At 39.3% G+C, this 23,274-nt stretch overlaps 1 protein-coding gene across 1 annotated transcript; it reads right to left on the bottom strand.

Annotated features, from left to right (window-relative positions):
* On the bottom strand, positions 1-1,098 carry LOC149174749 (uncharacterized). The gene has a single exon (XM_089420952.1). The coding sequence runs from the start codon at positions 1,096-1,098 to the stop codon at positions 1-3; it is 1,098 nt and encodes a 365-aa protein (XP_089277078.1).
* Between the last annotated feature and the right edge of the window lie 22,176 nt (positions 1,099-23,274).

The following is a 23,274-nucleotide window of genomic DNA, read 5'->3' as shown; positions in this document are numbered from 1 at the left end:
CTACTCGATGTATCTGGGAAAGAGTTCGGCCACTCTCATAATTTCCATGATATTTGCTTGTACAGGTGCTTTATAGATGCCTCTAAAATGATCAGTGGCTAATCTGGTCAGGTTCCGTTGTGAAGTGACAGAGTCCCCCTGTGCATTCTTTAGTTCCCAGATAGTATTAATGACTTTACGTCCATTTGCAAACTTATGATAAAATTTGGTGTTTGCATCTCCTTCAGTGAGCCATATAGCTCTGCTTCTGAGCCTCCATCCTTCTTCTCTTTCTTTCAGAATTTGAGTACGTTTGGCAATCAGGGCGGTGTAATTCTCCTTACTAACCGCGGAGGGGAAAGTCCCATCAGAGGAATCCTCAAAATCAGCAATGACCTTTTCAGCTTCCTTTAGAATTAAATTATCCTGAATGCGCTTATGGTGAGCCCAGTTCTTGGTGATCTGCTTAAGTTCCTTGAGTTTCCTCACAAAACCCACTGAGATATCCTCATCTTCTCTGATTGCGTTGGTTCGCCAATAGTTATGCACCAGTAGGATAAATGAGGGATCTTGTAGCCAAGCTGCATTGAACTTATAGGGGCTCTTAATTTTATGGGCAATATCTTCAGCTTCCAAGAAGATTGGTCGGTGATCGGAGATGCCCCCTGTGCCAACCCATTGACGGACTCTGGGGAGTTCATTGACCAGGGCTTCCTTAATAAGGAATCTATCTAGCCGTCTAGCAAGGCTCTGGTCACCACTCCTGTTATTGGTCCATGTGTATTGGAGCTTAGCAGACGGGATGTCGACCCAGTGATGGTCCTCCAGTAAGCTGGAAATAGAATCAGAGAGAGAGTCGATCTGAGCAGAGTGTCCCCATGATTCACTGAAACCAATAGAGAAGTTAAGATCCCCTCCAAGTATAATATTGTCTGCCTGAAACAGCTCCGATGTAAGAAGGTTGCTCCAATAATTTGCTCGGTCAGAACAGGGACCATATACATTGATAATCCTTATGTCATTAACAGCTGTATGAGTACAGATGTCTAGTCCAATAAACCCTCTCCCCCCAAAGGTGTTCTTGATCTCCACAATCTTGTTATTGACCCCAATGGCCATTCCCCCTGATCTTCCGGACGCATCCAAAGCATGGAAGGTCCAGGAAGGAAGCCAGCCAGAGAGAGTGCGAATGAGGGGATCAGCAGGACAGAGAGTCTCTTGTAGAAAAATGAAGTCCATCTGAGAAGTTAGGAGAAGTCTCCTAAGGGCTAGTTTTTTGGCTGAACTAGCAAACCCCCGACAGTTGAATGATAAAAATTTCATTAGGGAATGGGAGCAGGGCCATTCCTTGCTCTAAGGGCCCGAATGATGGTTTGCTGTCGCCCCAGGGCGACCTCTGAATCAGCAGTGTGTCTAGCCTTGGATATACGGGAGGGTCTGCCCCTGGAGGACTTGTGAGATGGAGCTTGACTAAGATCAAGTCCAACAGCATCAGGTCCTCGGTCTTTTGAGCGGGGCCGGAGGGAATAGCGGGGCGGAGATGGAGATGAGATTCGTGAAGGGGAGGCCAATGACGAAGTGATTCTGGATGGAGGAGCCACCGGTGAGGGCTGTGGAATGGTGCACGAGAGAGAGGAATGCAAGTGATTATACAGGGGAGGGGGCGCAAGTGAAGTAGAAGGAAATAATGAAATGCTGGATGCAGATGCAGAAAAATGAGAAGATATGCCCAAAGTCATACATGAAGGAGGAGTGGACAGAGAATAAATAGGTGACTTACCCGGTTGCTCCAAATCCTCATGTCCAATGGTCGTCTGCAAATCAGTCGAGACCGGCTGCGGGTCAGTGGGTACCCCAGCATTTTCGCCAGTTCCAGCGTTCTCTGGTTCTTCCACGATCGGTGGGGGATCCGGTGCCTCAGTGTTCTGAGCAGGCTGTGTCTCCGGTTGGGTGTCCTGCGGCTGAGGGGCTGCATCTTCAGTGCCATATGTACCAGATTTCTTGAGGAGTGGGCAGTCTCTGTATAGGTGGCCCACTTTATGGCATCGGCGGCATCTATATGGTACTCCTTCATAGTCGATGATCTGCCTGCGTTCAGTATCCCTCCATTGGATCGTAATGTATTCCAGCAGGCCCCCTCTCGTGTCCAGGTTAATGAGAATCCTGGCGTAGGCCATCATTCCTGTCTGCTGATAGGATTTATCATAGCCCATATAAACACCGATTGCATTTCCAATCCTCTTGAATATATCCTCTGACCAGTACTGGAGAGGTAGACCTGGTAGCCTAATCCATACTGGTCCAATGCCAATTTGCTCCGTCTCAGGGTCGAAGAGTGGAGTCCATCTTTTCAGAAGCACCGGTGCATGGTCAAAATGCCAGTATGATGAGAGTACCCAGTTAGTATGGTCTGCACGCGCGAAACGGAGTGCGAACCATCCCCGCACGAAGGTCTGCACAAATGGGATATCTACCAGATGGTGACCCCAAACATCAGCTGCCCACTGCTTCAAACGTGCTGCCGAGTAACTACGGCCACGGATGCGACCGACCAAGACACGGTCCGCAAAATCCATGGTCTCACCCCAACGAATGTCTTCTTCTAACCGGAGAAATACGTCCTCCTCCCTGGATTTGAAACACTTATATTTCCGATTAGGGCCCCGAGAGGGGGGGTGGCGGATGGGATGACCAGGCAGAGGCGGGTTCTCAGGCTGTGAATCCGGGAACCGAGTCGGATGGGGGTGTCCAAGAGGGTCAGTAGACGATGGGGCGCCAGAGAGAGGAGGGACAGCGGTAAAACTGCCGGATGAGATCCCGAAAGAGACAGGGATGCCGATGGAAGGTCCCGGGAGGGAGGGGTTGTGGAAATGAAGGGGGATGGAGCCCGTAACCAGGGGAAGTGAACCAGGGTTAGGGTTTATACAGCTCGAAACAAACCCTAGGTTAGCCGGAGAGTGCGGGGGAGTGGTAAGAGCAGGCCAGGTAGGCGGGTCGTCCGGGAGAATAACAGGAGGGAGTGAATGCGGTTCAGAAAACGGAAACGGCGGAAATGGAGCAGAATAGTCCGAGCTGTACATACCTCCAGATGCTTCAAGGGGTGTGCGCCATATGGAGACCCCTTCCAATGGGTCCGCGGAGTAATCGACGGCTTCAATATCTTCCATTGCCAGCTGCTCCTAGGATCTGCAGACACCTCGGAACGGAAAGTAGCCGGGGAAAACGACAGTTGTGAGAAAGGCGTCCCGTGCAGCTGTGGTAGTTCCGTCGCAGGTCACGCCGTTAGTCTCGGAGCGGGCTCAGAACACCATGGAGTTACCAGCAGGTGAATCGGCGAAGCGGTTAGGGTAAACAGTCACAGCAGCGAACAAACGGAGGCGGGTTCGATGGTTCATGCGCGGTCTGCAGGGTCCAGGAAAACCTAACCATAGCCCTTACAAACCCTAGTTCGTCCGTGCGCCATCGCCGTTCCTTGGGGCGTCAAAGGAACTTGCCTTCTTACATTATTATATATTAATTTTATAATTACATTTATTTTAAAAAAGCGATATATAATAAAAAAATCAATTACTTAATTTTTTTTAAATTGAAACTAAAAATTTAATTGGTAACTTAAATTTACATTTAAATTAATAATTATAAAAATAATATTATTAAGTCTCTATCATTTCACTTACATGTCTTGAATTTTAATCCCATTTCCGTGTAACTATCATTAATACTATTGAATTCATTATCACATTTCAAAATCAACTACCCCATTAATAATTTATTAATATATTTAAATTTAAGCTTTACCCTTAATACTAATTTACAAATATCGAATGAACCTATGCAATAGCTCATGGCTACCATCATAATTTAGCGAGCACGCTAGAAACATTATATTTATAAATGAGTTATGTAATTGGATTATTATATTGATTTAATGATATTATTATATTTTGGGTGTAATTTATTTTACATTTTATGCTCATTATTTGAAGATGTTTAGAAACATTATATTTATAAATGAGTTATGTAATTGGATTATTATATTGATTTAATGATATTATTATATTTTGGGTGTAATTTATTTTACATTTTTATGCTCATTATTTGAAGATGTTATTATATAATTTTGCATGTATTTTATTTTATTTTTTAACCAAATTTATAAATGTTAATTTCTTTTACATTATTATATGCTAATTTTATAATTACATTTATTTTAAAAATGCAAAATGTAATAAGAAATATTAATTATGGTAGTTTTTATTGAAATTGGAAATGGAATTAATAATTTTATCTCAATTTAAATTTACATTTAAATTGATAATTATAAAGTGAATTTTGTATAGCTAATGGAGACGAAGTAGGTCAGTGGAGCGAAACATTGGTGGTAGGCATGCACAATGGGACATATGTAACTAGTGCGTAGGAATCACTTCACTAGCAGTCAAATTTTCGGGATATCTCTTGGCTCGAAAGAAGAGTTGGAGCTCTCTTTTTTCACAACATGAAAGTTTAAGTTCAGGTTCATCATAAATCTCTTGAACAAGGGTTTTAAAGATTACCATTAATTCCAAGGTTGGAGGGGCTCCCCCCTCCTTCCATAATATTATTACAGGTAAATTGACAAAAGAATATAAGAAAGTGATAATAGAGTGTGGTAGATAAGGTTATGTGCATACTCTTGTATTGGGTGATATGCGACAGAAAGGGCGAGGGGTCATTGCATTCCTAAAGCCCCATAGGATCTGAAATTCACTATTCCTACAAAATGTCTTGATGATCAGAGGAAAAGAATGAGAGATCATGCCTTCATTTGTAAGTTCATTGGAATTTGGCGATAGAATGTTGGATACAATCAAACTAGCAACCAAAGGGAGAGCTAGACTTGAGATTAGGACCGAAAGGTTTTTTTATAGTGATTTTCTCAAATCTAGAAGATAACGATCGAATCATTCAAGGAGGGCCTTATTTCCTTAATAACACAGGCCTTTATATCAAACACTAGGAAGCCTGCTTCAACCTAGATAAGGAGGAATTTACAACATCACCAATATGAGTAAGATTATATTCTTTGCCAATTGAGCTTTGGTTACCAAAAATTTTAGAAGGAACAGGTCAAGCATTGGGGTGCTTTGTAAAGGTCTCAGAGGTTATTAGAAGAGGGAGAAACGCGTCTTATGCCAGGTTATGTGTTTATATGAACATATCACAACTGTTACTAGATTCCATAGAGTTAGATTATCAGGGAGAGATTTGGAAACAACCCTTGGATTATGAGCATGTTCCATTCCCTTGTAAACTTTGCCATGAACATGGTCATCTCATTAGGGAATGTCCCCTGAAGAAGAATGAACAATTGACTGGTGGTATGATGGTAAATGATGGGTTCATAAGGGTTTCAAATCGACATCGTAACTAGAGAAAATGACCTTCACCTAATACAAATGGCATTGAGGAGAAGAACTCACTTTTCATATTAGAAGCTATGGAAAAGGACGCTTAAGATGTTGGGATTACCCAAATGGATATTGTTCCAACAAAGAAAACTTTGGAAAAGGCAGTGTTGAAATGTAAGATGGGGGATGATAAAATCCACTAGGTGGCTCTGATTTAATGGAACTCCAGGGTTTTGAGGAGGTGGTTCCTCTCCTAGAACAAAATATATGAGAGATTTGGGAAGAAGAGCAGATATTTGTCAGTATGATCAACGAATGGGCAGTGGAGGACTTGGGCACTCTATCCAAAGAGGAGAAGGAGAAGTATTCAAAAGCTTATCTATAGTGGAAAATCAAGAAAAGGACCATACCAGGGGATCTAATAGCTCAAGCTTTTCAAGCATTCAAAGGTAAATGAAAATAAATAATTTCCAAAGAATGAAACAAGGATCCAAAGAAGAAGATAACGAAACCCAATAGAGAAGCAAGCCAAACCATGGGGTTAAATCAAGGCATCCTAGATGAGGCTCCTGTTCTCCTTGAAAGGTGTCCGATAGTGAATAACCCTTCATAAATGAAAGTCATTTTTTGGAATATAAGGGGTCTCAGTAGTAGAGGTAAACAAAGATACCTTAGAGACCAAATTAGAAAGGAAAATCTCACGATTGTTGTTTCACAAGAAACAAAATAGGAAGAGGATAAATTGAGTAAAATAGTTGGTTTTTGTTGGAAAGGTTGTGAGTACATGTCCATAGAAGTGATCAAGAACATAGAGGGTTTGGAAGTGTGGTGGAATCCCCATATGGTCTTATTTCAGGAATGGTTTTCCATAACATAGAATTCTAACGAGGAAATTTTGCTATGTCGAAACAAAGGATTCTATCTTCCTTTCAGTGGTTTATGGACCCTCAAGCCCTATGGAAAAAAGATATTTTTGAAGCAGTTGCAACATATGAAACAAATTGTAGGGAGAAAATTATCGATTGTGGGCAGTAACTTTAATATTATGATATCATTATAGGAAAAAAGGGGAGGTGTTCGTAGATTGGATCCTATATCAGATGATTTTGGCGAATTGATAGAAACTCTCCAACTTGTTGACATTGCAACAATAAATGGAGTGTTCACATGGAATAATTGTCATGGGGGAAGGAATCAGATCGTTTGTCGCCTAGACCATTTCCTACTATCAAAATGCATCTTACAAAAAGATTTGTTCATTGAAGCTGCAATAATATAATGTATGGGTTTTGAATAACATTGGCCAATTAGGTTGGAAATTGATTTGAAGGAAATACCATTAAACCACCCTTTTCGATTTGAAAGTTTCTGGTTCTAATTGGTTGGGTTTTTAGATTTACTGAAGAAATGGTGGGAAGAAATGACTATTGAAGGTCACAATAAGATGATAACATTTCACTAAAGTTGAAAATTTTGAAATATCGAATTAAATCTTGGAATAAGAAATTATTCGGGAACATTTTTACAGATGAGAATGAATTGGGAAACAATATGTCACTTATTCAATAGAGGATCATAAGGGAAGGTAGAACTGCAGACCTAGAATTGGAGGGGGGAAATACTATGGACAAGTTAGAACAATGACGGAAGCAGGAAGATATTTTATGGAAGCAAAAGTCCAGGATCCAATGGATAAAGGAAGGGGATCAAAATACAAAGTTTTTCATAATGCTATGATATAACATCATCATCATAGTATAATATTTTCCATTACACACAAGGAAGGCAGGAGGAAACTATCACATTTTGGTATATAAGGAGAATTGGTCCATTATTTCAATGATATATGGACAGAAGTCATGCCAAGTCAATCCTCAACTACTACCTTGGTAATACAACATATTCCAAGAATGATTAGTAAGGAACACAAAATTTCCTTGATGAGACCGATTCATTTATCATAAGTTGAATTAGTAGTCATGAATATGCCAAAAAATAAGGCACCTAGACTAGATGGCTATACAACAGACTTCTATTAGGCTTGTTGGAGTTTTCTAGGAAAGAAGATTCAAGAGGTACTTTAAGAATCAAGGAAAACTAGGAACATACTCCCAACATTGAATGCAACATTTATACCTCTTTTACCAAAACTAGAATGCTTAGAGAATCTAGAAGGCTTTAGACTTATTGCATTATGCAATGTGATTCATAAGATTATTTCCATGATTATTGCAAATAGAATGAAAGCAATTCTTCCATTCTTGATATCCCCATCTCAAACGAGCTTCGTAGATGGACAAAAAATATCATATTGAATAATAGTCGTTTGAGAAATAATTCACTCTTTGAAAAAGTCTAAGCGCCTAGGTATGTTGATAAAATTGGATTTATCTAAAGCTTATGACAAAATTGGTTGGTCCTTTTTACTACAGATTCTAGAAGCATTTGGATTTTTAGCACATTGGTTGGAGTGGGTGAGATCACTTATCTCCACTGTATTTTTATTTTATTTTGGTAAATGGATCACCTTCAAAAATTATTCATCCCTCTAGAGGTATCAAGCATGGGGACCCTTTGTCTCCATTCCTAGTTATCCTAGTTATGGAAGGACTTGGCAAAATGTTCCAAAAACTAGGGGATTCAAAACATATATATGATCTTCGATTGTATGGGTTAGACTTTCCAATCACCCATCTCCAGTTCATTGATGATGTCATACTATTTGGTTTACCTACATAGAAGGAGGCACTAAGAATGGATAGGATTCTTCAAATTTTTATGTCAACGTTAGGGACTGTTGTGAACGAAGACAAAACCAAATTGTTCTTTTTTTAATTGTCCAGAATTGGTGCAACAAAGGATTTGTAGTTCTATGAGTTATACTAGAGGATCTCTCCCATCTAAGTATTTGGTGATCCAGACTTATACATAAATGAAATGTAATATAGATATAAACATAAACATATAGATGCAACATAAATAAATCTTCATTTCATTAATATCAAAGAATTGAAAGATTCTTACATATAGAATGGAAATAAACTAGCTCAGACGATGGTAGCTTATCTCTGAGAAGAGATGTGGGAACTACATGCCTCTGAACTATGTTACAATGAGGCTCAAGGGCCTTTTTATTATTAAACAATAAGGGGAAACCCTAAAAAACTAAAACCATAACCCTAGGAGATGGAACACCAAGAGTTTGTGGGCCCCGTTACGGTTAGTTGGACAACCAACTTCCAGGGGTCGTAACTTGGTCATATGATATTTGTTTGGTGTGTATGATACCTTGTTAGAAAGGTCTCTCTTAGTAATACAATATTTATGATAGGCCCCTGCCTATAGCTATGGGCCTACTACAAAACTTGTTGAAAACGTAGCAAGAAAATCTAGTTTTGACTTTGCTTTGGTCAAACTAGATTAAAATTAAAATTTCTATTTCAGCGGAATACTTGGTGGTAGTTAACTGAGGAAAAATTGCTCTTGTCACTCAGTTAACTCAATAAATTCGAGTTGGATACACTTGATTTTAGTTCTACATGATTTATTGCTAATTTATAACAATCTATTTTAGTTAATTTGAGTTATTGTCAGTGTAACTAATTCTCACTATTAGTAGAACTAGTGGAGGTTCAGTTAAGGGTCTATAACATTTTTCACACCGAGTGATCATCCAATTAAACTAATCAATCATCCTAAATTAACTCATGCATGCATATAATTTTAGTTATTCATTTGATATTGGAGTTCAATGGCAATGTACTATAAGTTGTAAATTTTCCCAAGTTATACATGTGGTGCATGTAGTCAAAGAAGGGCCTAAAGGAATTGCACAATTCTCAATGAGTATTTTTCCTAATTAATAGGGGGCTAATTCCTCATCAAAAATTGCAAGGAAATAGGAACTTGGTAGGTTGAGAAATTGGCTCAGTATTGGCTTGAGTCAGTCCGTGAAGTAGTGAGATAGATTGTACTAGTGCAGTGGTTGCTCAGGCTTGAGAAATCATTGTATTTCTTCTCTATTATTTGATTAATACAATACAAAGAGTAAGGGGTTTTGAGCAGTTGCTTTCCCCTAGATAAATCTCTATGTATGTGTGTTGAATCTGTTGAAAAATGCAACTAGGTTTGGTATTCATAATGACATGTATAATCATTATTTTTATGTAATTGTTGAAAAGAACAAAAATAAAATTATTTTGTAATGCTTGAGTCATGGGTTTCATGCTCAAGGAATTTTATTTTATAGTTAAGATTCCTATTGTGACCCTTCAGGGTTGGTCATCAAGTCATAAAGTCTACGAAGTCAATGTCATGTATTGAAGACATGTTACATATTGTAAAAATGTAATTTTGAGCGTGTCAATAACCCTCCAAGACCTTGTCACAAGTTATTACTCATGTTGGCCTTCTAAAAGAATGAAGATGTTTCTAGACAACCATGTCGGCCCAAGTACAAGGTGAAGTCAACATATGTTGAGAGACAATCTACTATATATAGAGAAGAATCGACTTTCATTTAGACACCATTTGATCAAGCACAAGAAGGAAAAAAAAGAAGTGTGAATATCACAAGAAGAGTCCTATCACCAAGCGAAGGAAGGAGGATCATCACCGAGTTTGTTTTATGATCTGTTTTTGGGTTAATACACTCCACACGTGTGAGGATATAGTGTTGTCTATTGCAGGAAGGACCGAGATATCACAGTCATATTAAGAAGGTAGATTTAGGGAGAAAACAAGTTGATTCTCAAGCCAAGTTGAAGAAGAAAGAGTCTCCATCTAAAGCGAAGGAAATTGAGGGACAAAATATCTCTCACATGTTGCAACTAGGGTTTCTGAGGAAGCTAAAAGTTGCAGGTTTGACCCAAGAAGCTGAAATATGAAGGATAGCCAAGAAGGAGAAAGAAGCAAGAAAGTTTGACCATCGTTGACTCAAGGAATAAGAGGAAGCCTCGTGACTTGGTCTTAGAGAAGTTAATAGGTCAAGGGTCTTGGTATTGGAATTCATCACTTGAATATTCTATAAGAAGAAGAGTTTGTTTGGGTTTTCCTCTCAAGTTGGGATTGTGTCTCTTGTCTCCTTATTTTTTATGCTTAAGTTGTTGTTTGTTGAAGAAGAACACTATAATAATCTAAGCAAAGAGAAGAACCTAATCTAAGTAAGTAAAAAGAATTCACAATCAGTTATCATTAGAAGATAAAACCTAATCCTAATGCCCTATATTTCTCAACATAATCTTGATGCATGTTAATGATTTGTGTTCTCAATCATGATTTTCTTTCCTCATATGAGTAGAGTAGCTTCAAGTATTGTGATCTAGTAAATTTCATAAGAAATTTTGAATCTACACATTAACTTTCTACATGGTATCAGAGTAGGAAACACAATAGATAAGAGAATTCGAAGTTGTCTTTGTAGGTGGATCGAATTTGTAGGATCAATTCTCTAGAGCTAGCAGGATGTATTTTTATGGACTAAGACTTGATTATTCCCTTTAGGTTATCTTGAATTAGGTTGCTTGGAAGGACATGATGGAAGCAATTTTGGAAGATAATGGGTTGAAGGAATTCATAGATAATGATATCTCGAAGCCTCCAACATCTGATGCACAAGATATAAAAGAATGGAATAAGTGTGTAGTAAAGGCGAGGAGGATCATATTGGAGGGAGTTCAAGACCATATCGTATCGAATCTCCACAGGAAAGAGAATCCATATACAATGTGGGAGGCCTTGAAATATTTGATCCAGAATAGTAGTGACCACAGGAAGCTCACACTAAAGGATAAGCTTCGGGATATCAAGATGCAGAAGAGCGACACAATTCCATAGTACCTCAACAGGTTCACACAATGTCATGATGAACTTAGTCAAGTTGGTGTTACTATAGGAGAGGATGATCTTGAAAGCCTAACTCTTCTAGGCCTTCCCAAGAGCTAGAATAACTACCAAGATTCTGTAAATGGGAGGGAGAACCTACCAAATTGGGAATGCCTTTGGTTAGATTTGGTACAAGAGGAGATAAGGCAGAACACCAGAGATGAAACCTCATCCAAGGGTGATGATGAGGAGAAATGTACCTTGGACTGAAAGTAAAAGAAATGGAAAGGGAAGAAATCCAAATCCAAAGTAGAATTAGGTTAAGGGAGCAAGAAAAAAGACTTTTCAAAAATCAAGTGCTTTCAGGGCCATGAATTGGGATACTATGCTACAAAATGTCCACAGAAGAAAGTAGGAAATAAGACCGTAGGAGGAGCTGCGGGTAAAGCCTTGTTTTCACAGTTAGAACTTGATTTTACCCTCGTGTCATGCATGGGAAGAACAATGATGGGTAGTGTGTTGTATCTTGATAGCAGTGCCTCATTCCACATGATGGTAAACAAACAATTTCTCAGTGACATGGAGGAGAAGGACCTCCAACTGCACATTGAGATGGGATATGATGGAAGGTATAGCGCGACTGGTATTAGTAAAGTTACTTTTCAGAGGGAGTATCGCTCCCTTCTCAGGTTCAAGGATGTGATGTATGTATCGGGTCTAAAGAAGAATCTAGTTTCCATCACGGTGTTGGAAGACTGTGTCTACGATTTTATATTCAACAAAATAAAGGATTTCTTAAGACACACTGCCATGGGACAAGTGAAGCAGATTGGGGTTTGAGTGAAGAACCTCTACAAATTAGATGTGGAAGACTGTGCAACATTGAGCACAAAAAAAAACAAGGTGCAGATCTAAGATGTTAGCAAATTATGGCATAAAATACTTGGCCATTTGCATCATGGAACTTTGAAGATCATGAAAAAAAATTTGACAGACCTCCCCAATGGAGTACTAGAGTAGTGAGATATATGCAAAGGGTGTGCCTTGGGAAAGTACACAAAATCCACTTACAATTATCGGGACAATAGAGTGCATGCAATCCTTGAAAGGATCCACTTTGATGTATGTGGACCTTTCTCGATAGCCTCCAATGCCAAGCACATGTATTATGTTATATTTGTGGATAATTTCTCATGGAAGTGCTGGATCTAATTCATGCAGAAGAAAGACCATACATTCTTCAAATTTGTTGAGTTTAAATCACTTGTTGAGAAAGAGACTAGCATGAAAGTAAAGGCTCTCAGGAGTGACAACGGTGGTTAGTAGATGTCGAATAGAAAATTTGTTCAAAGGAAGGCATTCGATGGGATTTGACAACACCTCATAACCCACAATAGAATTGGGTGGTTGAGAGGAAGAACAAAAGTATTATGGGAGCAACACGGTCAATGTTGCATGACCAAATAGTACCTCTACACTTGTGGGTTGAAGAATGCAACACAGTGGTATATTTTCAAAACATGAGTCCTCACAGGATTCTTAGCATAAGTAGACTATAGGAAGATTTTTTAGGGAAGAAACCAGACGTGTCACACTTCAGGATCTTCAGATCATCAGTTTATTGTCATGTTTCTAGGGAAGCAATTAGGACAAATCTAGAGCCGACAACAAAGTCGGGTATATTTTTGGGGTACACTAATACACCTCACAACTATCAGGTGTACTTTCCATCCCTCAGGATGACAGGGGTCAAAAAATATTTGAAGTTTGATGACGAGGACGAAATCAGGTGTTCTCTTGAGAGAGAGCTTCAGTTGCAGCATGATTAGGAGCTTTTGTCTCCAAAGGAAGAACCTCAAGAAGCTGTGGAGCAACCAAAAATAGAGGAGGAGAGAGTGGAGACATCCACTCAAGTAAAGACATCCAAAGAAGGAAGGAAGCAGACTAGGGAAGATGGTAGATTATTGCAGGATGCAAGAGAGAATGTGGGAGAACCCACATCACAACGTTGGTAGAGGAGGCCACTAGATCGGTACACTGACTACATGGCTTTGATGAGTGAGCTAGTTGAGATAGAACTATCCTCATTTGAGGAAGCAATGCAACAACCAGTATGGGTTGATGATATGGTAGAGGAATATGATTCCATTGTCATAAACGATGTTTGGGAAGTGGTCCCAAGGCCAGAAGACAAATTAGTGGTTGGTTCGAGATGGCTTTATAAGGTAAAACATGTAGAAGATGAGAGAATAGAGAAACACAAGGCTAGATTTGCGGCTAAGGGGTTCTCTCAGGTGGAGGGAATTAACATTGAGGATACCTTTTCTCCATTCGCAAGGTACTCATCCATCAGGGAAGTTCTAGCACTGTCAGTGCAGATGGGGTGGAAGATCCACCAGATGGATGTGAATACAACATTCTTCAATGGATTTATTGAGGAGGAGGTGTATATTAAGTAGTTGGAGGGGTTTGAGACCTTTGACAGCGAGTGACGTGTGTATAGGCTCAAGCAAGCACCCTGTGCTTGGTATACCAGGATCGATAACTATCTCACCGGTTTGGGCTTCACCAAAAGTGAAGCAGATGCAAACCTTTATCACATTGCGGTAGAAGGTAAATTATTGATTATTGTTGCATATTTCGATGATTTGATCCTTACTGGTGATGAGAAACTTATTAGATCTTGTAAGGAGGACCTTGCAAGAGAGTTCGAGATGAAGCACATGGGACTCCTGCATTATTTCCTCGATTCAAAAGTATGGAAAGGAGATGAGGAACTATTTGTCTCTTAGGGAAAGTACACCAACTAGATACTGGAGAAGTTCCGCATAGAGAGTAGGGAAAGTACGCCAACTAGATACTGGAGAAGTTCTACATGGAGAGTAGGGAAAGTACACCAACTAGATACTGGAGAAGTTCCGCATGGAGAGTAGAAAACATGGAAAATTTTAGGGTCTAATATTCGCAAGTGGGATAATTTTCCATGCTTTTTCCCAAAAAAAGATTTGTTAATTTCCATTTTTTCTAAAACCATTTCACACAAATTTTATAGTATAAAATTATTTTACCTTAAAAATCGCTAAAATTAAATATAGAGACTATATACAATTATTATAAATTTGAATATTTTTATAGAAATACCACCAAACATCTTATGGATGGTGTATCATGGACCAGTGATATTCACCAAGGTTTCTAAACATTAAGATAAATTTTCATCCTTAAAATTTTCCCTGGTAGAAAACCCATGGACACTCCTCTAACAGGTAACTGGAGGAAAGATGATGCTCCTTCAGGTGAGTAAGTGGAGGATACCATTTACAAGAATCTTGTGGGTTCACTCATGTATTTGGTGAACACACAACCAGATATGTTTTATGCAGTTAACCATCTTAGTCAAGCCATGGTTAAGCCAACCAAACTGTATTGGATGGCAACAAAGCATGTGTTGAGATACGTCATGGGCACTACTCAGTTTGGTATTTGGCACAAACAAACAAAGGGACTAAAGTTGCAAGGCTTCATAGATGTAGATTGGGAAGTGAATCCATCAGAAAGGAAGAGAAATTTAGGATTATTTTTCAGTGTTGGGTCAACAACAGTTTCTTGGTATAGCAGGAATCAAATATATGTGGAACTCAGCTCAACAAGCATAATACATGGCTGCAAGTCAATAAACATGTGAGGTTATCTGGATGAGAAAGATTCTTGTTGGGTTATTTGGTGAGAAGATGGATCCTACAATGATTTACTATGACAATCAGAATTGTATCAAACTCTCTGAGAATCCAGTATTTCATGATCGATCCAAGCATATCGACATATGGTATCACCATCTATGAGATTGTGTGCAGAGACAAATTATGTTGTTACAGTACATTCCAACAAAGGAAAAAGATGCAAATATTTTGACAAAGGATTTTTCAAGAGGAAAATTCGAGTTTCGTAGAAGTAGGATTAGGGTATTTGATAATCCCTTTATTACTAAGAGGGAGTGTTAAAAATGCAACAAGAAAATATAGTTTTGACTTTGCCTTGGTCAAACTAGATTAAAATTCAAATTTCTATTTCAGCAAAATACTTGTAAGTAGTTAACTGAGGTGACATGGCTCTTGTCACTTATTCAACTCAGTAAATTTGAGTTGGAGACACTTGAGTTCAGTTATACTTGATTGATTGCTAATTTGCAGGAATATATTTCAGTTAATTTGAGTTACTGTTAGTGTAACTAGTTCTCACTGTTAGTAAAACTAGTGGAGGTTCAGTCAAGGGTGTGTAACTCTTTTCACATTAAGTGATAATCCAATTAAACTAATAAAAAAGCCTAAATTAACTCATGTATGTATAGAATTCAAGTTATCCAGTTGAGATTAGAGTTCAAGGGCAGTGTACTATTAGTTGTAAAATTTCCAAGTTGTACTAGTGGTGCATGTAGTCAAAGAAGGGCTTAAAGGAATTGTGTAATTCTTAATGAGTAATTTCCCTAATTAACTGGGGGCTAATTCCTTATCAAACAGTGCAAGGAAATAGGAGCTTGGCAGAATGAGAAATTGGCTAAGTATTGGCTTGAGTTAGTATGTGAAGTAGTGAGATAAATTATACTAGTGCAACGGTTGCTCAAGATTGAGCAAGCATTGTATTTCTTCTTTATTCTTTGATTAATGAAATAAATATAGTAAGGGTTTTTTAGCGGCTGATTTCCCCTAGATAAATCTCTATGCATGTGTGATGAATCTTGATGCATGTTAATGATTTGTAATCTCGATCGTGATTTGCTTCCCGCAGATTAGTAGAGTAGCTTCAAGTATTTTGATCTAGTAAATTTCATGAGCATTTTTGAATCTACAAATTAAATTTCTACACACGTTAAAAAAATGCCATTTAGGGGGTCAAAACAACTCCAGAAGTTTAAGACCCAAAAAAATACTAAAAATAGTAAATTGTTCTATAATCAAGGAAACTGATGAAACCAGCTAGAGGTCTAGGTGGAATAGGTGGGTTGCCACCAATATCCACCTAGATTAGTCCTCCTCCCTTAGGAAGAATTGGTCTCCATTGCATGTAGAGCCACCATGAGGTGAGAACAATTTTGTTAAACTTGGTCCCTAGTGAGCCACTTGCCCTAGTGAAGGAGTTGGCCTGCTTTGAAAACTTGATATAGTTGGATCCTCTACTAGTGAGTTTTCGTGATCTGTGTGTCCATGATCCTATCACTCGTGGCCTGTTCGATACAACTTGGGTTGAGCTTTGTTGGTGTCAACGCCTTAGCAATGTCTGATGTGTCGAACAATGGGGGAAAATATGCTCGCAACTGATCCACATTATATATTGGGTGCATGCAAAAGAACAATGGAATGCTGAGCTCAAAAGCATTATCTCCTACAACCTTAGTGATGGTGTACCGGAGTGGTCGAAGCTTGCTGTGGGCCCCAACCAGGTGCTCCTTCTGTAAATATAACCAAATTTTGTTGCCCACTTAGAAATTGTGTGGTGCCTGATGTTGATCATGACATTGTTTGTACTTAGCATTTTCTCTATCCAATATGTCATGGAACTACTGGCGGATGTGCTGAATGCATTCAATGAAGTTGGTAACTCTTTTAGCTTTGGACTGGACATGAGCCAAATCTGCTTGAGTAGTTGTTGGTGTCCAAGTATGAATCATTCAATTCACCCAATCCACATTAATTTTCAACATAGGGTTCTACGAGTGATTTCAAGGCTATCATGCACTGTATGTGCAGGCCACATTTTCCCTACCCAACATTGAAAATTAATTATAAATTCATCAATGTGTAACAACAAGCAATATTGTACCAACAAATAAGAGTAACAACAAGTAATAACTATAACAACAATAAGAGTAATGACAATTAGGACTCACAAGAACACACTGATAAACATTCACAACAATAATAAACTCATAGAAATAAACCTAACACACATCTAATCTAGTAACACCTGGTCAGGAGAGTGGGCTCAACTCCCTGATCAGGGATGTGGCGAGATCAATGAATCATGATATGCTCAGAAGATCAAACTATCATTAATTAAAGAAATATTACAAGTATGCTGTTACAGAATCAACATTAGGGTATTTCTCCTGTAACCTTAATGACTCTTAACAATGATAGCTTTCATAGGCCGCAACTCTACTTTATACAATTTGTCAATAATACAACTCCTAGAATTACGACAGTGTTTGCCTTTAATTACATGGTGGTTTTCAGAATGAAACAGAATGTAAAAGATAGAAGTGTGTTAATAGAAATATTGATTCATTGTTGCAGTCAATATCTAAGGATAACATTTCTAGCTTTGATGATATCATCTAGTGAATCACGGTCCTGGTTATTCTCCCTTCAAATCTGTAGAAATAACTGAATTAGCAAGCCACTTAGGTAATAATCCCCTACGACTATGCTTCATTGGTCAATTATCCATAAAGACATGACAAGAGGTATACATGTGCTTTTTAAGATATCGATTAACCACTATTGGCGTGAAATGGATAAAAAGAACAGGTAAAAGGTTCAGTAAAATTATGCAAATCTAGCCACCAAAATCTCCCCCCAACTGGCCTTACTATATTTCCTCATGCAGTTCATCACCTGCGCAAGTTTGGGTTAGAGTTGTGATGATCAACATGAAGCTATGCAAGATCGTATTTCGCAGGCTTATACCCATCTGTCTGGATGACTTCCTTCCACCAATCCTCGCCTACCTCGTAACCTGGAGTGTACTGATTGGTTAGCAGCCAGATGATGGGAAATCGAAACCTCAAACCCATCCATCATACCCCACGAAGTTGCATGCATGCAATATACTGAGGTACGCTATTTAGAGCCTGAGAAAAATTGGGGTCCCCAAAAGGCTCACGTATCGTGACCATTGATGATGAGAGCATCCATCGTTTCTGGCAGCTGTCCTGGGCCTCCTCTTGACAAGTAAAAATCTGTTTTTTGCATATATCAATGCACCATTGCTGAGTTTCCAACACCTGTTCTTTCCGTCCCTCAATCCCCAAGAGGGTTTCATGTCTGTTATAAAGATTCACAGACTGACAATTCTCCATTTGAATGAAAAGTCACCTATTTTCCTGATTTTCTTTGAACGTGTCGAAGACCTTCTTCTATTTAACCTGATTAACTGTGTAGGAGGTAAAGGCCCTCAATTGAATGTATCCTACATATGGAACTGGATTAAATGATTGATCATTGCCTAGAAAGTAGTCATGCATGTACAACTCGCACATCAAATGTTGATCCAAAATATTGTGGCATCTCAAGCTGTGCAAAAACTGCATTGAATCTTCCATCTCATGACTGAGATCCTAGCGGGCACTTTCTAAACAAAATAATAGATATTATTCATGGAGGAACATGGTGTAGCTATGATCAGGGGGGCGGTAAGCCATTACCTGCTATACCAAAGTAAACATCTCTTCCTTATTGGCCTTTAATAGCTTCACCTATTCTTCCAGTCCCTCAACTCACTTCTTCTATCTCTCCTACTTTCGCTTTTCCTTCTCCATCTGTTTTATGTAGCTGGAGCCTATTTTTGCATCTTGCTCACAAGTTTTCCTTATTCCTTCCTATTGTGCTTCTAAAGGAATGGTCCCTTGTTGAAAGCAAGCTGATGTAGCTTGCCACTTCTGAATTTATGTAGACATGACAAACTCTCGCGCCTCGATCATATGCAAAAAGTGACTATGTTTGTGTAGCCATTTAAGTCATGGACCTATCTTCGGTTTGTGCTACCACTGAAACAGTTTTAGGTCAGGGCTTCACAACATTTTTCTTGTGCTTCCTCACTCTCCTTCGTAAGCACCGTACCTGTTTTCTTAATTTAATGATTTCCAATTTCAACTGCATATTTTCTCTGAATTATGCATGATATCTTTCCTTAAGAGGGGGTCTCCTTTTTGCACATTTCTTGATGAACTATTATTTTACAACAACTTCTTCCATAGGCTTCACAACTAGCCTGGGGCCTTGTGGGTTGACGTTGACAAAATCATCAACTGGTTCTTGTTTTACTCTGATTTCTTTCATTTGTTCCTCAACTCGAGGAACAACCCCACTGTCTCTTTCTTCAGGTATTAGGACCTCTACGTCTTCCCTCTGCGGCTCTGGATTCAATGCATGTTCTTATGGGGTAGTGTCTTTGACACTCTCTTCTTGTAGTTTCTCTACTACCCGACCATCCTCTTCCATATGCTCTGGAATGGTTCCTAGCCCTTGCGGGTTAGTTTTTTTAGCAACATCCTCTTCCATTTGTTCAAGAATGGTTTCTAACCCTTGCGGGTTAGTCTTACCAGCAACATCCTCCTCAATCTTCTCAGGAACGGTCTCTAGCCCTTGCAGGTTAGTTTGATCAACAACATCCTCTTCCATCTGCTTAGGAATGGTTTCTAACCCTTGCGTGTTAGTCTTATCAGCAACATCCTCTTCCATTTGCTCAAGAATGGTCTTTGTAGAATTAGTACCAGCCATAACATTTTCATTTTGTCCTTTGGTCGGCACTGGTTCTTGTGTCGCAATGTCGACCACCAACCCTTCAATTTTCTCAATTGTTTCACCAGTTGACACTGGTTTTTGAGTAACAGTGTTGATAAGGGTGCCCGTAGTTGTCCCAAAAATTTTAAGATCAGGGGAGAAGCTTCTTCTTTCTCCATGTGTCTAGACGAACGAGATTTCCTTGCCCCTTTTGGAAAAGATGCAAGAAAAGGAGAGCGAGTAATAATTTCATCAATTTTCATTCTTTTAATGCCTGTTGACACAGGCCCTCCTTCCTCTTCTTCTATGTTCACTGGCTGTTCTATTCTCCCTTTTTCTCCTTCTACCCGTGCTTCTCCCAAATCGTCCTTCTACCCAACAACTGACACTAGCTCTTGTGGAGTGGTCTCAACTGCGACCCCTGTTTCCTCCAATGGTTGCACATTCATTGGAGTAGGTGGTGTTGTTTCTTGTGTGGCAGCACCACCTACATTTCCATCGAAAGTTCCTTCAACTGCTTGAATAGGTGGTGTTGGTTCTTGTGTGTCAGCACCACCTACATTTTTGACCAGTGGTTCTTCAATTTATTGGATAGGTGGTGTTAGTTCTTGTGTATAACCACCACCTATAACTGCATCCAAGGGTGGTGATTCTCCTCTTAAATTGGCAGTCGACGTTGGTTCTTGTGGAGCAATGCCAACTACACTCTCTTCTATCTCCATTGTGTCTATTTCTGTTGGGCCAACAGGTGATGCTGGAACAACGTCGTTTGTGGCCTCTTCTTCCGTTGTTAATTCTTCTTCCTCCATTGTAGGAAACATACCTGAAAGTTCTTCCTCTTCCAGCTCGGTGAATTGTGGCCAAGCCATGGATGTTTGAGACAAAGCATGCACCACAATAATCTAACCAACCCATGATTTGTGAGAACCACTAATGGTTGTCGAGACCGGCGGACAGATTGCACCATTAAGGGAAGGATACCCCATAGGAAGTATGGCATGTCTAAAGAATGAAGTGGCACATGGCGAAACTGAAGGCATGCAAGGAGTTTGAACTGATACTTAAACAATGTAGAGAAACGACCTTCACATGTAAACATACCTCATAACAAAACATGCCACCTCAGCCCATGGGTATGGCACAGATTTACGATCATACCCTCTTCCTTTCTGGACCGCTGTCTCCCCAGCCTGCAAAAATAATTCTGAAAAATCTATAGAGGAGACTTCCGAGAGAAACATTTCTGACCTCTTCGCTGCAACCCGCTGGCAATCAAAATAGCTTCCTCCGAGACAAAAATATCCAGCCCACAGACTCTAGAATGATTTACTTCCAGGTTCAATGCAAATTCAACTATGATGGATTTGTTAAATCCTTGTATCCTCTCAAAATACACATGCCACCCTGCATCCAAGAAGACTTGCTAAACATCTGCATTGCGTCGAACCTACTCTATGCTCTTTGGTTTGTTTCTGAGAGCCCGCCCACCCATTCTGCAACCACTTTGTAACAGAACTTCGGAGTAACAATAGACCGTCAAGAAGGAGTGCCGACATGTAGATTTGCAGTGAGAACTATGATAGCGATGGGGTGCAGTGAGAGTGAAAACCGGGAGGATAACAAAGAAATATGGAAAAAAACATGGCGGATAATGGTAATAATGAATAGTGACTATGGTAATTACTTCACATCGTTGGACAGGACCGTTCATTATTACATAGGCTAACTTCAAGTGTCGATACATTTGGGTAATCGTGCGAAGTATGGTGGCAAATCGTGGAGTGTATGCACTTAGCACAAGGCTTAATAATGATAATAACAAGTCATTATGGCATCTTTTTTCATTTATTATAGTAGCCCCCCCCTAACTAAGGGATGACCGTTTGTGGTCATATCAAGTCATGTCACATGAATTATTAATCAAATCCACAAAGTTGATCGGGGACGTACCTGGCGACTTACCTCGACAGAGTGACTCATCGGAGGAGTAATAAAATCGTAGGAAGTAGCACCCAAGGAGTAACAACATCGGGGGAGTAACATCACCTGAGGAGTAACAAAACTGCTTGAACAATTAGTCAAAATTGCGACGGAGAAACAACACCAGAGGAGTAACAACACCAAAATACTTAAACAAAATCGCGAAAAAGTAACAACACTGGAGGAGTAACAACACGAGAGGAGTAACAACACCAGAATACTTAGACGAAATCACGACAGAGTAGCAAAACCAGAATACTTAGACGAAATCATGACAGAGTAACAACAGGAGAGTACTTAGACGAAATTGCCATCATCGGATTAACAACATCAAAGGGGTAACAACACCGTAGGAGTAATAACACTAGTGAAGTACTTAGTCAAAATCACCACGATTAGAGTAATAACATTGGAGGAGTTACAACACTGAAGGAGTAATAATGCTAGTGAGGTACGTGCAAGAAAAATATTGATAGAGTAATAACAAAATTTTATTATATATATATATATATATATTAGATCAGGGGTGCAGAGGAAGAATTCCCTGCATTAATAACTTCAAAACCAAAGTTATCAGAGAGAAATTTAATAAAGGAGTCTCTTGAAGTTGGATGGTGATATAATTTGAGGCGATGTCCATTCATGATTAAAGGAGTATGTGCCTCATCAATTGTTATAAGTATAATAGTCGCATTATTGAACACCGTGTCAACTTCATATGGTTCCGTCCACGTGGAGCAGAGTTTTCCCTTAACATCCTTGAACCGAGAATCATAGAGTATTGCCCAATATCTTCTTTAAAACACCTATTTCTTAATAAATTTGTCGTTCCATTTAGTTCGCTGCTACTGGATTGCAACAATATTCTAGACAACTACTAGACAAATTTCATCCAACTCATTCAACTGTTCCAATCGGTGTTTCTGGGCTTATGAAAGATCTAAACCTACTTCAAGGGCTATCATGAGTGTCTTAATTTCCAATTCCACTGGAAACAAAGGGGATTTCCCATAGACAATCTCATATGGTGAAAACCCTACTGTGTTCCGTCATTTTGTTCTATACGCCAATAGTGCCTTAGGAAGCTTTTCGGCTTAATTCCTGCGATGGTTCGCTACAGTCCTTGTAAGAATATTCTTTAGTACCTTGTTTGTGCTTTTGACTTGATCATTTGCTTGAGGGTGATATGGAGATGTTACCCTATGCTTGATTCCATATTTTTCATAAGTCATGCTATCAGATGTGATGTAAACTATGCCCCTCCATCTGAAACTATCTCTCTAGGAGCTCTGTGCCATGCAAGAATTTCTTCAAATAAAAAGTTCGAGACAACCTATTCTGTTGCTTTCACAACAGACTTGGCCTCTACCCACTTTGTCACATAATCCGTGCAAACGAGAATGTGAACTTTATGTTGTGAAGGTAGATTAAATGGCCCAACAAAATAGATAACCCATTCTTTAAGGGGCTCAAGAGCTAGTTGGGGCTGTAACACCATTTCATCTGCCCGACTAGGCTAACCCGTCCATTGACAACTATCACACCCTCTAACATATTTCCTTGCATCATGAAAAATAGAAGGCCAATAGTATACCATTTGTAAC

This window comes from Pinus tabuliformis, chromosome 4_1 (assembly GCF_031772625.1).
Source record: "Pinus tabuliformis cultivar Carrire ecotype Pingquan chromosome 4_1, CPIR1, whole genome shotgun sequence".
In the NCBI taxonomy this organism is placed as follows: Eukaryota; Viridiplantae; Streptophyta; class Pinopsida; order Pinales; family Pinaceae; genus Pinus; species Pinus tabuliformis.
Note: the sequence above shows the minus strand (reverse complement) of the source record. Positions and strands in the feature narration are given on the sequence as shown.